At 32.6% G+C, this 17,333-nt stretch overlaps 1 protein-coding gene across 1 annotated transcript in view; it reads left to right on the top strand.

The window, feature by feature from the left end:
* Nucleotides 1-17,333, top strand: part of PRKCA (protein kinase C alpha) — a 466,501-nt gene that overhangs the window by 214,102 nt on the left and 235,066 nt on the right. Inside the window, exon 3 of the mRNA XM_031965668.1 lies at nucleotides 12,315-12,397. Within this exon, the coding sequence (XP_031821528.1) occupies nucleotides 12,315-12,397 (83 nt within the window). The remainder of the gene's footprint in view (nucleotides 1-12,314; nucleotides 12,398-17,333) is intronic.

Raw genomic sequence — 17,333 nt, 5'->3', positions numbered from 1 at the left:
AAATGGTACATTTAAAAAATATGCTTGTTGATAGCTTCAGCTTTTTCATGTAAGAATGACCATTTATTTCCTTTAACTATAAAGTTTCCTGTTTTTATATATACTGTTATATAATAAATGACAATGATAATATATTAGAATGATATATAAATCAAAATAGTATTATATGGAAAGTATTATGTATGTGTATCAATTTTATAGATGTTGAATTTTAGAATGTATTAGATTTGTTAAACATTACTCAAAATTAATATTTATCTTATTATAACTGCATTTAGGCAGTTTTTATAAAGATACTGATAAAGACACAGTTTATAGTGAAAGATTCCTATCCTGCTAAAAATTCACAGATTTTATTTTTTTTCCAAAATTCTATTTGAGTTTGTTTTCTTTATCTTTTAGTTAGCTTTGTCAGTGTCTGAAAGAGATCTACTAAACTTCCCATCAATTAGTACTTTGGGGCCTATTTCCTCCCCCATTTTAACTTCTTTTTCCATTGGATATGTAGAAGGTATGCTAATGTGTGTGTGTATATATGTGTGTGTGTGTGTATATACACGCACACAAACATTATATATATATATATATATATATATATATATATATATATATAATATTTCACAATTGTGGTATCTTTAAGCATATGTCTTTGCTTATCTTGCTTTATTATATTTATTTGTACCATTACTTTGTCAGAGGTCATGATTGCCAACCTTGCTTGAATTTACCTGTTGTGCAATGTCTTATGCTATCTTCTCAAGTTAAGTATATGAATCTACAAGTTTAAAATGTATTTCTAATAAACATTTTTATAAACATTATTCTTATAAATGTTTTTTGTTTCTACTTTATGATAAATTCTCCCTCTTCCATGAGTGAATTTTCCAATTCAAATTCATGATTGCGATTGTGATACTTTTTTGGGGTTATATCCTATTGTAATGTTTCTTTGCTTCTTGCACTCTCTCCTTTTAATAGGAAAAAAGGTGGTGAAAGAAGGGAATTAACAACAGATCTGGCTCTCAGTAATTGCTATGGCTTAATGCTACTCCTAGATATCGCAGTGTGATAGGTTAGGCAGAGTTAAAGCAAGTAACAAAGGGGAAAAGAAAAATAAAACTTAAAATGAGATTAATTAAACCCCAAAAGAGAATCAACATCAAAATTTCTGTCCAAATCTCAGTAAGAGAAAAGAAGATAGGATAAAAAATGAATTGTACTTTTGAAGTAACCAAAATTTAAGAATTCAACAATAGGAAATTAAATGTCAAAATCCAGTTCATTGTAACTCTTTTCCCAAAATAACAAAATGTTGAATTTAAAGTTGTAAAAAATTAAATAAAATGAATAAAAAGAAACTTAAGAAATAAAAATTCAGAAAGAAAACACAAATAACTTGTTTTGTAAAATTGGCATTTCTATGCAACAAAATGCAAGAAATTCTGCTTTTCATAAAAAAGCATGAAGAAATAGAATGATTTTTAAGGTCCTAAGCCATAAAAGAAAATGAATTAAAATATCCCATATTGTAATGCCGGAGAAACTGAACAAGACAGAGATTAGAGACCAACTTAATAGTTTATTAAATGGAGAGATATACTGGGACCAAATGGATCCATCGTTGGTCCCAGGGCTGAATGAGACTATTGACTCAAAGAATCCAACCCTGAGTATCAGGACAGTAAGATTTTTATAGGATAACAAGAACAATGACATAATGGGGGAGGTACCTAGATGGGGATAACCTAATGGGGGGAGGCACCTAGGATGACACAATAGAGGGCGGTACTGGAGAGGTTACTGATATTCTAATGATGTGTAAAATGGATATACCTTTATCATGTCAAACATTAAAAAGGAATGATTATAGCCTAGAGATATAAAACCTTTATCTCTTCAACCATTTAAGAGGGAATGATTATAGTCTGGGGTTTTGGGGCAGAGCAACTGAGGTATATCTCTCTCTCATCATGATAAGTCTCATCAAACATTAAGAGGGAAAGGTTATAACCTGAGGCAGAGTAACTAAATAGGACAATTAGGGAAAAGAGGTCAGGACATTAAAAGGGAACTTTAGCACAACAATATGAGATTCTCATTTAGCACTCTTATCACCAGTGTGGATTGGTTGCAAGTGAGGAAGGAAGTTAGCTACTGCATTCTGATTGACCATCCCCTTTTACTGTTTATATCATTGATCTTTTCTAGATATTTCCTTCCTCTTCCCACTTTGGTGACTTATTCTCTAAATAAGTCTTAGAGAGTATTCTCTAAATATTTCTGTTTGTTTTATACCTTGCAAAAAGTTTGTTTTACCATGCGTGGAAGGAAATAATATGGAAAGCCTTTATGAATGTCCTTAGCACAACCATATAAAACCACATAGCTATTTTTTAAGAGCCCTGGTTTTAGTCCAAGAGAAGGATAGAGATCTAGATCTGTGTGGCTTGACTTTTCTCTCTTTGGGGAAATTTATATAGTATTAAAATCTTCTCTCTGAGATAGCTCCTAAGCCTCTGCAAGGGAGTTGGAGCAGGGGGAAAATACTGCTTGCTCTTGACAATTTAGACAGAAAGGATCTGTCCTTTCTGTCCCTTTGGCTTTCATCTGTGTACCTTGTCCTTACTACCTTGCAATTCTCTTTTCAAAAATAATGAAGCACCCAGATCAGAAGGAGTTATGATCAATTGAATTTTATCTAGCTGGAAAATTCAAACTAATTATAACTTTAAAGAACAAAGGTAAGGTTTAGAATAGGAACTCCTCTCAACTAGGCAGGGTAGGGATGAAAGGGAGAAGAGGGACAGATAAGGGGGATGAAGATAAGGGAGAAGAAGGAGTAGAAAAAAGGAAGAAGGGAAAGAGAGACAGAGAGAGAGGGAAGGAAGGAAGGAAGCAAAGAAGGAAGGAAGAAAGGAAAAAGATGAAGGGAGAGAGGGAGGGAGAAAGTATCAAGTGGGGGAGAAAATGTCATCATTCTTCTTGGCCAAATATTGCAATCTCTAATTTCTTGTCTCAGCCCCAGAGGTCTTCATAGATTAGAGCCTTTATCCTAATATCTTTCCCACAACCCAAAAGGGAAATCCAATCTTTCTGATTTCCACAAAGATTTTTCCAAAATCTGAAACCTCTGAGTCCATTTCTCACAATTTACAAATTACTTTTTTCTTCTTAGTGTAATGCTGAAGAAACTGAGCAAGACAGAGGTTAGAGACCAATTTAATAGTTTATTCAATGGAAAGACATCAAAAGGGAACTGTGGCACAACACTAGGACAAGAAGAAAACACTAAGGGAGTAGCAGGCTGTCTTCTGGCTATAGGTCATAATAAGCCAAAAAAAATTATGTTCCAACTAGCAGAACTTTGTTCTCATTGTACATTTTTGTTTGTCACAGAGATTCCAGAGGTTACCATAATTTGCCTGTTTCATTTAGAGGGACTTAAAAGTAATTTTTCACAAGTTAAATGTAGATAACTCCTAAGTCTTTGTTTTTAGCCCTGAGTTCTCCCCAGTCTTTGGTGCCCATTTATAATTGGTAGTCTTTTTTACCTTGTTGCCCTGTCAGTTCTTCTGTCTCTTTTCAAAAACTGAGCTAACAGTTCATGTTGTTGTTGTTGTTGAGTCATTTTCAGTTATGCCTATCTTTTGGGAAAAGATACTGAACTGGTTTGCCATTTCCTTCTCGAGGTCATTTTACATCTGAGGCAACTGAGGCAAACAGCGTTAAATGACTTGCCCAGAGCCATACAGCCAATAAGTGTATGAGATCAGATTTGTACTCAGAAAGATCAGATTTCCTGACTCCAGGCAGGGTGCTTTATCTACTGCAGCCCCTAACAAATCTATACTTTTCCACTAAATAAACATTTCTCTGACTTCCCTATTTCATGTAATGATACCAATGGACTCCCAATATAGAATCTGCCAATTCTTAATTCCATACCTTCATAGTTTTTCATGTACAAGTAGTTACCCTCACTTGTCATTGTTATCACCACCTGGAAAAAAACGTACATTAAAAAGACCAAAGTCACCCAGTGTAACTGTGGCCTTGGCCAATTGTCTTGATTTTTGTTTAAATCATTAGACTGCTATGACTGGGGAAGAGAGTAAGACTGATAACTTTGCCTAGCTCAGCCTCATTTAAATCCAATTCACATGCAAGTCACCCTCATGATGTCATTGGTACTCTTTGAGAATGAAAGATGAATAATATTACCTTCCTTCTTCCCTACCTCTTAATTTTTTTTGTTTTTTCTCTTCTCCTATATCCTACTTACTCCTTCTTTTTCTGAAATAAATAGGGCATTTTATCTTCCACTTTCTTTGCTCTTTCCCCCTTTACCCTGATTCTTTATCTTGTTCTTTTCACTGCCTTCCTTGTTCTCTTCTCTTCCTTTCACTTTCTCTTATCTTCTCCTCCTTTCCTTTTCTTCCTTCTTTCACACTCACTCTGTCCTGTCCTGTTTTATCCCATTTCAGGTCCTCATTACCAATGGCTACTTTTCCCCTCATGTATCTCCCCCTTCAATTCATTCTATGTATTTCTTGTAGAAAAATTTTCCTAAAGCATAGCTGTGATCCTGTGTGTATGTGTGTGTGTGTGATTACTTAATTGGTAATCTGGTACAATCTATGAAATTCCTTTTCAAATAATTTTAAGTCCATAGAATAAAATATGTGAGATTACAAGGGATGCCAGTTATATTGAAACATTTATTTTTAAAAAATTTATGAAATGAAAATTTATTTTTCAAAAGTTTAAAAAGATTAAGAACTTTTAGTTTATAGAATAATGTCTAAATTCTTTAAATTAGTATTCAAGGTCTTCCAAATTCTGGCTCTAGTCTCCTATTACAGTCTTCTCTTTCACTCTCTTATATGAGTCTTCTCTTCTAGCTAAGCTGATTTCTTTGCCATTCATCAAATAAATCTTCATTGTTTTGCCCTAGTACTTTTTGTATATTCTATTATTCTCATCTAAAATGCCCTCTTTATCTGGTAATAATAATAGCTACCATTTATATAGTTTAAAGGTTTGCAAAATGCTCTATATCCATTATCTCACAGTATCCCTGTGAGGGAACTACTGCTAGCCATGAAATAATTAGGAGGATGCTAGAATTTTAAAAATTTTTATTTGTTTTTTTCCTGAACTTAAGAAATGAAACAAGTATTTCCATAATATAGTAGAATAGAAAAAAGATGGTTGTATATGAAACTGAAAATCTATTATATACAACTTGTTGTTTCTTTTAAATATATAATAAAGTTATATTACTTTCTTTTTTTTTCTTCCCTTGTCTTTTCTACTTTAGAGATGGCTACCATTAGGCACAAATGTGTGCAGTGTGTATATATGTATGTAAAATCTTTCTATACATATTTCTGTTTTTCAATTCTTTCTCTGGGTGAAGATAGCATCTTCTTTTATATGTCCTTTGTAGTTAATTTGGGTATTTATAGTCAATATGACTTAGTCACTTAAAAGTTTTTCTTGAAACACTCTTCGTTGCTCTTCATTATTTTGTGTAACACCATCCATGTTTTCTAAGATCATTGAGCTCATCATTTCTTTTTTTTTCACATAGCTTTTTATTGATACAACATATGCATGGGTAATTTTTCAACATTGACCTTTGCAAAAACTTCTGTTCCAACTTTTCCCCTCCTTCCCTCCACTCTCTCCCCTAGATGGCAGGTAGTCTCATACATGTTAAATATGTTAAAGTATATGTTAAATATATATATAGATATTTACATAGTTATTTTGCTGCACAAGAAAAATCGGATTTAGAAAAAAGGTAAAAATAACCTGAGAAGAAAAACAAAAGTGCAAGCAAACAATAACAGAAAGAATGGAAATGCTATGTTGTGGTCTACACTCATTTCTCAGTGTTCTTTCACTGGGTGTCACTGGTTCTGTCCATTTCTAATCAATTGGAACTGATTTGGATCCTCTCATTCAGAACTGATCCTCATATAATGTTGTTGAAGTGTATAATGATCTCCTGATTCTGCTCATTTCACTTAGCATCAGTTCATGTAAGTCTCTCCAAACCTCTCTGTATTAATCCTGCTGGTCATTTCTTATAGAACAATAATATTCCATAACATTCATATACTACAATTTATTCAGCCATTCTCCAATTCATGGGCATCCTTTCAATTTCCAATTTCTAGCCACTATGAAAAGGGCTGCCACAAACATTTTTGCACATACACCTGTATGTACCCTTTCCCTTCTTTACTATGTCTTTGGGATATAAGCCCAGTAGTAATACTGCTGGATCAAAGGGGTTGCACAGTTTGATAACTTTTTGAGTATAGTTCCAAATTGCTCTCCAGAATTGTTGGATCCATTCACAACTCCTCTAACAATGCATCAGTGTCCCAGTTTTCCCACATTCCCTGCAACATTTGTCATTATCTTTTCCTGTCATCTTGAGCTCATCATTTCTTATACCACAGTAGTGTTTCATCATAATCATAAGGCATTAGATTAGGAAAGGGTTCTTATAGCAGATGTGATTTTAGTTAAGCCTTGAAGGTGAAGTTAAGCCTGAAGAAAATCAGAAGGTAAAGGAGAGAGAACATTCCATGCATGGGGAACTGTCAATGAAAATGCCTGGAGTTAGGAAATAGAATGTCTTGGTCAAAGAAAAGCAAGAAAGGCAAGTACAGTTAGATCAAAGAGAATGTATGTGGAGATTATGGATGAGAGATAGGAGGTACAAGATTTAAGAAGACTGGAAAGATGGGGAGTTTATGCATGGATGTAGATGACAAGTAGAACATTTTGTATTGGATTGTGGAAGTGATTGGAAGCCACTAAAGATTATTGACTATGGGAGTGACATGGTCACACCTATACTTTAGAAAGGTCACTTTGATAGTTGATGAAAAGATGAACTGAAATGTAAAGAGATTTGTAACATGGAGATCAATGAAAAGGATATTACAATATCCCATGTTTATGGTGATGAAGGCCTGCATTGTGATGGTGGCAATGTCAGAAGAAAGGAGGCATGCTTGAGAGATATTACAAAGATGAAATCAACAGGCTTTGGCAACTGTCATGCAGGGTGAGCATGAGAAATCACCGATAACACTTAAGTTTTAAGCCTATGGGACATGGAAGATACTGGTGCCCACAATAGTAATAGGGAAGTTTGGAAGAATAGAGGATCTGAAGAGAAAGAATATGAATTTAGTTTTAGATATATTGCATTTTAAAATGTCCATAACACATCTAATTCAAAATGTCTAGTGGGTAGTGGGAAATGTATCTGGAGGACCACAGAGATTTTAGGACCAAATTTGTAGATTTTTAGAATCATCAGCAAGGTGATAATAATTGGATCCATGAATAATGATGAGATAACCAAGTAAAGTAGTATAGAGGGAGAAAGAAGAGGAGCTAGGACAGAGCCTATGAGATGCTGATGATAAGTTGCCATCTCCTTAATGAAGATCCAGCAAAAGATACTGAGTAGAAATGTAAAAGGTAGGAGGAAAGTGTTGTCACAAAACCTAGAGAGAAGAGAGTATCAAGAAGAGGGTAATAAATAGGTTTAACTCTTCTGTGGCTGACATTCCCAAGATAAAATTGAAATAGTGTTTACTCCAAGAAGTGCACTTCTACTATGTCTCATTGCTTATCAAACGTTGACCCCCTTCTTCAGATTCCTGTGCAAACCTTACTTCTTCCCAAAACATGGTGATTATTGACCTATGGTATGATTTTGATTCTGTATAATGTTTTCCCTCCTTTTTATTTTTCTTCATTTCCTTTGAAATTCACATATTTTGTTTTTCTAAATACATTTGAAATTATTTTGTTTATCTCTACAAAGTAACCCTTTGCTAATTTGACAAAGTATTAATTCTTTTAATTAATTCTGTTAATATTACTTTTTATGACATTGCCCTGTTCCAGTCATTAGCACCAAATATGACCAATTATTTAAACTGTCGATAATTTTATTTAATAGGATTTTGAAATTGTATCTATACAGGCTTTGAGTGTGTTTTAGAAGGTTAACTTCAGATATTTTTTCAAGTTGTAATTATTCTGAAAGGGACTTCTTTTTCTATCATTTCTTCTTGGATTTTGTTATTATCTATAGGATTTGATGGTTGTGTTCTGCAACTTTACTGAAGTTATTAATTGTTTAATTTTTTGCAGAATTTCTAGAATTTACTATGTAGAAATAGAAATGATTTTTGTCTCTTCTTTGCCTAGATTGTAAGGTCATTGAGAGCAGGCACTCTCTTTTGTGTCTTTTTGTATCCCCAGTGCTGAACACAGTTCACATAGTTGGCATTTAATAATTATTAATAATTAATATGCTCATGTATGTATTTATTTTCTCATTGCTATTGCTAGTATTTTCTGAGCTGTGTCAAGTAACAGCAAAGAATAGCAGCATCCTAGTTTTATTCTTATGTTTATTGGTGACATTTCTAGTGTTTTTCCCAATTGCAGATAATGCTAGCTAATTTTAGGTATTTTTTTCTAATCATATTAAAATTATCCTTTAGTTCCTGCTATAAAAGTCAATGAAGTCATTCTAAAGAATAAAATGGCTTAAGAGAATAAGGCTGAAATCATTGAAATAATTTTTGGGTAATTCAAATAAAAAACAACCACCACAAACCAGTGTTGAAAGAGTTTGGATAAGTTGCTACACCATGCAAACCAGGCATCTGTGTCCAACTGAATTATTGTTGTATCCCTGCTGAATATCTTTTCCATGTTATTGTAAAGTAAAGCTTTTGTTAATTATTAGATGATCTGTAAATATCTCATTTCATTCCATTTCCAAAATTAAATCATCTGATATGCTAGTCAGCATAGATTCAGAATTTAATCTTTGAAAAGATTTTTGTTCAAATAAATATTGTACTTTGTTAAAACCTCTTCCTGCATTCATTAATATAATAATGTATTTTTATTTCAATGTGGTTACTTATGCTAATTATTTTCTAGGTTTTGAGCCATCATTGCTTTCCTAATATAAATAAAGATTGCTCATATTTAAGCAGTTTGGTCATATTAATGAAAACTTTTTACTAGAACTTAAGAAAATTGATTCGTAATATTCACTATTACCATCCATCTGTTATAATTCTCTTTCTTTGTTTTGTCACTTCTTATTTTTAGGTCCCAATATAAGCACTACATGAATGATATATAAAAAAGAATTATGGAAATTTAGAAGAAAATAAAATTCAGTATGATAAAGTGGAAAATACTTTGAATCTGGAGTGTGTTGAGCTTAGTCAAGTCTCTTAAATTCTCTTAGTCTTCTAGTCAAATAAGAAGAATTAGTCTTCTTATTTGCAGGATATTGGATTTTTTTTGAAAGTTTTTTTTTGAAATCTTCTGATTTCAAACTTCTTTACCTAGTGACATTTATAGTTTATTAGCAGCAAAAAGTGTTACTTGGTTTTGAAGTAGGTGATTGCCCCAATGCTTTCTAGGATATGTAGATTTCCCTTTAATTGGTCAATATCAAACACAAATAAGTAGATTCTAATTTTATGAAACATTCTGTTCACATTTTAAAATTTGGTAGTGCAAAATATTGTATATTGTTAACAATTATATAGCAGATATTTGGTAATCATTTTGAGATAGCATATCAAAACAATGTTTATTGTGATTTTTGAACTTGGTCAAATTTTAGCTATCTTATGCTTTACAAAGGAATAAATCAATTAATATTTATTTATTAAGTGTCTCCTATATTCCAAATATTGTGCTAAGCAGTAGGGATTTTAAAAAAATAGTTCTTGCCATCTTGGAATTCACAATCTAATGGTGGAGACAATATGCAAATAAGTACATATACAAAGCAAGCTTTATACAGATAACTATAGAAATGTCATTAGAATTAAAAGGGGTTGGGCAAGGCTTCTTGTAGAAGATGTTATTTTAATTGGGACTTAGAGGTCAGTAGTGAGAATAGAAAACGATAGTGTTCCAGGCGTGGGGAACAGCCAAAGAAAATCTTAGAGCTGAGAGATGGAATGTTTTGTTCATGGAACAGCAAGGAAACTAGTATTACTGATGGATGTACTGATATACATCAGAGACCATGGTAGAAGATAATGATTAGGTAGGAGAGGTCTAAGTTATGAAGGATTTTGAATGCCAAGAAAGCATTTTGTATTTATTTTCTGATGGCAAGCTTCTGGAGTTTTTTGAGTAGGAGAGTGACATGACTTGACCAGACTTGTGCTAAAATCACATTAGTGATTGAATGGAGGATAGATTGGAGTAAGGAAAGATTTGTCAGGCAGATCTACCAGTAAGTTATTGCAGTCATCAAGGTATGAGGTGATGAGGGAGTGCATAAGAGTGACAAATGTCAAAGGAGAAAATGGGAAGTATTTGAGAGATGTTGTAAAGGTGAAATCTAAAGCCTTGGCAAGAGCTTGGATATGGATAATGAAAGTGAGGTGTCCAGATAACTTAAGGTTGTGAGCCTTGGAGAATAAGAGGAGCTCTTTATAGCAATAGAGAAGTTAGATTTGGGGTAAGAATTTAGGGGGAAAGATAATGGGTTCAGTTTTGGATACATTGAGTTTAAGATGTCTACTGGATATTCAGTACAAGATGTTTGGAAGTCAGTTGGAGATATAAGATTAGATATCACCAGAGAGATTGGGTTAAGAAAGATAGATTTGAGAATTACCAACATATAGTAATTTTATCTTTTGGAGCTGTTGGGATCACCAGATGGAGTATTGTAGAGAGAAAAGCAAAGTTCTGAGAGAGCTCCGCACCTATAGTTAATGAAGATCTAGCAAAGGAGACAGAAAAGGATCAGTCAGATAAGTAGGAGGAAAACCAGGAGAGATGATATCCTGGAAACCTAGAGAGAAAGGAGTATCAGGAAGGAGAGAATAATCAATTTGTGTCAGAGGCTACAGAGAGGTTAAGGAACATGAGTATTGAGAAAATTTATTTGAATTTGGCAACTAAAATCATTAGTAACATTTGAGAAAGTAGTTATGTTAAAATGATATGGTTGAAAGCCAGATTTTAAAGGATGAAGAAGATAGTGAGAAGAGAGAAGCAGGGAGGACAGGGAAATTGTGTCATCAAGAGAGAGTCATGTTTCAGTAAGAGCTAGTAGATGGAAGGAGTGGGAGAGGAATAGATTTAAGATGGAGGAAAGTTTGTTGTATATGGAATTCTTCAGAGGGCATATCTGGAATAAGACATTGACAATAGGTGACCCATTAAGTACCTTCCAACTTTGAGATTCTTCAAAGATGTTGTATCATTAAAAAAAAAATGAATCTAGCCATATTGTGAACTTTTAATGTGCATATTCCTCCTCTCTATCCATAATTGACATTTATATACATAATCTGTATGTAACTTATAGTCCTAGAAAATTTGTAGGTCTTTAATAGGTTAAATGACCTCTCATTTGGAATGTATCAGAGGTAGAGTTTGACCTTGTCCTCCAATCATACCTTTTGGAAAATAGCATGGAACATAACATGCTTTCGTTTTATATTGCTGGGTTGGTGACAATGACTTCCTTAAGTACAAGAAGTGTAACTCTTTTATTTGTAAGATACATGTGTTATTTTGTTGTTGTTCAGTCATTTTAGTCATATCCTACTATCCATGACCCCATTTGAGGTTTTCTTGGTAAAGCCACTGGAGTGATTTGCCATCTCCTTCTTCAGCTAATTTTACAGTGGAGAAAACTGAGGGAAACAGAATTAAGTTACTTGTCCAGGGTCATACAGCTAGTAAATATCTGAGGCCAGTTTTGAATTGAGGTCTTCCTGACTCCAATCCAACACTCTATTCATTGACCCACTTAGCTACTTATTACAAGGTATATACATATATCTACACACCCACACCCACATGTATATATTTGTGGGTATGGGTGGACATACACACATGTAGAGAGATTATGATGATAACTCATTTACAAAGCACTTAAAACTTTGCAGTTAAATTATCTGATTTGAGCCTCAGAATAACCATTATGGCATAGATATTATGTTTATTATTTTTATGAATTTATTGGTGAGGAAACTAAGGCTCAGATGTATTACCTAACTTGTTTATGGTGATAGCTAATGTTATACAATCACTGAAGTTTAAAATTTATTGAAGTTGGAGATACATCTATATTTAATTCAGTAGTGAATACTACAAGTCTTTGAATGAATGCCATATGATTACTTTTTAAAGCATTCCATTTATAGTCGAATTAAATTTGTTTGAGCAAGTGAAAACCTTCTCTAATTGTGGTTTTATTTTCTCTTTACCAGTTTGCTGTTTTGTTGTTCACAAGAGGTGCCATGAATTTGTCACTTTCTCTTGTCCGGGTGCAGATAAAGGGCCTGACACTGATGTAAGTATGTGCAGTTGTCTGCTGGCTTATATGCTCTTTGTCTGACAATTTTTACAATGTTTCTTTGGCCATTTTTGCAGTGATGATACTTTTATATAACATTAGGTTGTATCAAGTAATAGGTTAATGACACAGTTTAAAATGACTGTCATTTTGGTGCATAAGTTACTATGTAGAGTTTGTCCTATTCTTTGAAATACATGTAATTTCCCCTGTAAACATATTGATAAGTCATAAATGAAACATAAATCTGGCATCATTTCACTTCAAATGGCTTATTGAATAATGAGTCTTTTATTGCACTCCATAGATGTAATAAAATGTTGCTTGTTTGTTTCCTGTGATGCTTGATGCCTTTTCATTATGCATTATAAATTCCCCTGTTGAATAAAATAATTTAACATCTGTTAATAAGAACAGTACTTTCAGAAGCTTTCTTTGTCTGAACATATAATGTAGTTTATTTATGCCCTAATTTTACTCTGTCTTTACCATTGTCTTCTTGCTTTTCTCAGTTGTTCTAGAAATGGAATATATTGGTCAAAATATAAAAACATAATGGGAATATTAACATCTAAAAAGTGTTAGAGAAAGAGTATAAAAATAAAAGTGACAGAATGGATTTAAGGAGTTTAAAAACAAAAAACCCAGGTGTTGCAATAGCGTTGTACTCATTTGTTGCCCAACTCCCTGAACAGGCCTTAGTTAGCATAAGAGAAGGTTGAAAAAGATGAGATGGAATAGGCTACTAGACAACTCATTGGAAGATGAATCCTCTGAGATGCTTCTCTGTAACCATTTCCTCTGTCATGGTTCATGGGTATTTATTTTGTGCTATGTTAAATTTTATGACAAGTCAAAACCAAACACAAAAGATTCTTAAATGCCTCGTCACTTATTTCCATTCTTTTGATTAAAATGGATTGATAATCTCTTTTCAAATATTCAGTTCAAATCTTTTTTGAACTATGTGGTTGAAATGAATCATTATTTTGCCACTTTTTCCTCTCAAGCTTTCACCTTTTTTCAATTATCTTTTCATTCTAGTTATGGCTAATTATTTTTCAAGAAAAACAAATTTTCAAGAAAAAAGAAAAAGCATTTGGAAGTTCTTTCTTCTGTTTTCACATAAACAGTGATAGAATTTAATGGTGACCTGCTGAGAAGGGGCTACAGTACAGAATACACAACAGATGAGACTATGTAGAATGCTGGACTATTAGCCTTGTCCTTTTGGTCTCATAGTCTCATAAAACTTTCATTTGGCCTTTTTCTACTCTTTTTTTTCCTTTCTTGTTTTATGCTAAACATTTGCAGCTAAAGGGCTAAGAAGAAGAATGTGTTGAAATATTATTTATCCTACAAATCCTACATCTCTTCTACCCCTTTACTTATTTATTATTTACCTATCAATTTCTGGTCTTTTCTTCCTTTCATTTTTCTCTATCCTTTTTTACTTCTTTTTTCCTCTTTTATTTCTCACTTTTTTTTTCTCCCTGATACTGGAAATGCATAGTTTCCATGATCATGGTGGTAGGAAAAGAAAGAGAGAAATAGATATATCTCACTGAGTTTATGTGAGATTCCCTTTCTTTTTATCTCCTTCAAATATTTCTTAATTTCTTTAATAATAATTTAAAAAGAAATCTGTTATTCAGTTTTTTGAATTATCTGTGTTCTTGTTCTCTTAATCATTTATTCATTTAATAAGCATTTGTTAAGTGCCTAATATATGCCAGGCACTTGCTAGGAATTAAGAATACAAAAACAAACACAAAAAAGAAATACTTTGTGCCTTTTAAGTTTACATGCTATCAGGTAATACAGTATGTACATAGAAGAAATACATACAAAATATAAACAAGTTAATTTCTAATGAGGGGCTGGGAAGGATTAAAAGCAAGATGAGCTTTCTGTGGAAGGTGGCATTTGATCTGATAGTTGAAGGAAGCTATTGTATTGTTTTGTGTTTTTTTTTTTTTTTAATATAAAAGATGAGGCAACTCAAAAGATGATGGTACCTGATATTGCAAACCTGGTAATCTAGAACTATGATTGTATCTTCAACAGAAATAGGCAAGTTAGGAAGAAGAAAGAATTAGAGGTAGCTAGAAGAGAATGACTTCTCTTTTCAGCATGTAGTAGTTCTATTAAATCTCTTCATATTTTCTAAGTCATTCTTGATTGTAGAGCTTAAAACTAGATATAAAGGTAATGAAAATTGGAGTAGTACCAAATAGAATGGGATGTATTTTGTGTGTGGCCTTTGGTTTTGATGTGCTCTTATTTTTACTTCCTTCTCAAGGAAGTACTTGTAGTCAAGGACTTTTTAAAGCATCTTAATAAAAGAGCAAATTGATAGTAGTGAACAGTTACACTTGCATTTACTTCTTTCAAAAAGAAGTTGATAGAAAATTTCTTTATGTTCAATAAAATTACTTTACATGTAGCTAGTTTTTATCTGTCATACAGTGAAGCTGAAATGTTTTAAGGAATACATTTTTTGCCTTTTAATCCTCTGAGTTAAAAGATCTATGGGTGTGTGTGTGTGTGTGTGTGTGTGTATTTACAGTAAATGGATCAGGTTCCTCTTTCTCTAACTAAACATTAATTTTACTTGTCATGTGAATTTCTTCAGAGACTCATAAGAAGGCATGAATTGGTTGCCTTGCAATACAGATAATGTTGCTGAGGAGTATTTTTTAGATATTTCAAGATGAGAGGCACTAAGGGGTTTCTCTTTTTTTTTTTTTTTTTTGTCCTCTTCAGTTCAAGATGGAGAGGACCTTGGAGACCATTTAGTGCACTCCATTCATTTTACAAGTGAGGAAACTGAATCCCAAAGAAAATAAACATCTGTGATTTGTGAAACAAATGTGTGTTCTGCTTTTTGTAGGAAAATGATAGTATTTATTTCTTGTTTCATTTACTCCATAGTTATTAAGTGCCTCCTATGTATATGGCATAATGATAGATGTTGAAGGCCATTTGCCTTCATGTTAACTGCAATTTAGCAAGTCAGTTGGGAGGTAAAATGCATAAACATGAAAAGTTAAAGAATACTAATATTTTGTATTACACTCAAGGCAGCTTGTGCTTTCATGTAGCACTTATTACTTTCAAAAGTATTAAATGTCCCAATTATTTTGATAGGAATAAATTCTATTTATATTAATTTATTTGATCCTCACAACAGTAGTGAATGTCATAAGTCAATCTATGATTAAATGACAAATGAGCAACAGAGACACCAACGTGCCATCAAATGATGGAGACATTGGTAGAGGTAGAACTAGGAAACTTGAATTCAGTTATCAGCTCTAATGTTTAATTTAGTGATCCTAGGCAAGCTATTTAACTTTGACATATCTTAATTTATTTTGTAAAATAGAGCTGCAAACACCTCTCTCATTACCTCATAGATACGTTGTAAGCAATAGATGACAAAAATCTTAAACTGCTTTTTAAGTATTGAGATATTATTCTTCTTACTTATGCAGTATTATTTTACACAAATAACATCTGACTGAGTCAGGAGAGTACTGAAATTTATACCTGAAACTTATTGGTTAAAAGGTTTTTGAATGAGGTATGAGCAGGTATTTAAATATCTCTAAACCTCCTTTTCTTCATTTGTAGGGATGGTAGCCATTCCTTATAAACAAAAAGAAAGAAAAAACAATGTTTAGCAAAGCCAACAATGCCATGTTTAATCCCCATTATTCTCAATCGCTGTGAAGAAAGGAAGATATTCTCATATTTCTTCTTCAGAGTCAAGCGTAGTTATTAGACATACAATGATTTTTATTAAAATCCATTGTCTAATCTATGAGCATCTACTTTGTGAATTCTTTTCTTCTATAGAAAAATGCTGTCATAACTATTTTGGTTTATATTGTACTTTTCCTTCAATCCTTGACTTCCTTTTTTTAAGAGCAGTAAAATCTCTTGATCAGTGGAAGTAAACATTTTAGCCAATTTCTCATCATAATGACAAATTGCTTTTCAGAATGGTTAAACAAATTCATCACTTTATAACAGTGTATTAATATGTCAGTCTTCTCACAATACCTCTTAGGTGTGAAGTGAAAATCCAGAGTTGTTTTGACTGGCATTCCTCTTATTATTAGTCTTTCTTATTTATTCATTGAGGTTTGACTTTTGGTCTTTATATATATGGTTTTTTTTTGTTTGTTTGTTTGTTTTTGTACACAGATACGTCATCCCTTTTGTTTTTTGACACACTTTAATTTTATTATTTACAGGACAGAACATTGAACCCAAATGTAATTAATATCTCATTTATTCATTGGAATTTGGTTTGAACTTACAGATACAGACAGTGTGTCTTTTTGTCTATTTTGGTTGCTTGAATTTGCAAAATTTTGTACTTCATAGAATAATTTTAGAATAATAAGAATGATTTTGTGAAGGAAGAGAGTCATAACTCTACGTGAAGATTTGGATAAAACTTGCTTTTTATAGTTTAAATTCACTTAATTAAAAATTAAAAATCAAAAATGCCTCTTTATTGCTAAATCTCCTCTATACTGAATTACATAGTGGAAGAACTATTTCCTATAGGAGAAGGGCCTATTATTATATTGCAGTTAAATGATTATAGCAAAGAGTTAAAAGTACTCTTAAAATCTTATTTTTTCAATTATATAGTAGTGATAGGCAGAGGGTAAACTGATGGGAAGTGTTCTGTGCCATTTTTCTTCATTGTAGATAGTTTTTAAGTGGCTCTTTGTTTAATGTGTATAGTTTCAGACTTCTGGATAAGAATAGCTGAGTGAAAGATGAAAGGGGAAGGAAAAAAGGGCAAGTGCTGTCTTTTGCAACTATGGATAGAATAGTTCTTTGATCAAACAAGGTGTTAAAAGGATGATTAAAAATAAACAATTTTGATCTTGAAACATATATAAATTTCATA

This window comes from Sarcophilus harrisii, chromosome 4 (genome assembly GCF_902635505.1).
Source record: "Sarcophilus harrisii chromosome 4, mSarHar1.11, whole genome shotgun sequence".
Taxonomy (NCBI): domain Eukaryota; kingdom Metazoa; phylum Chordata; class Mammalia; order Dasyuromorphia; family Dasyuridae; genus Sarcophilus; species Sarcophilus harrisii.
The sequence above is the reverse complement of the archived record's forward strand: the minus strand, read 5'-3'. Positions and strand labels throughout refer to the sequence as shown.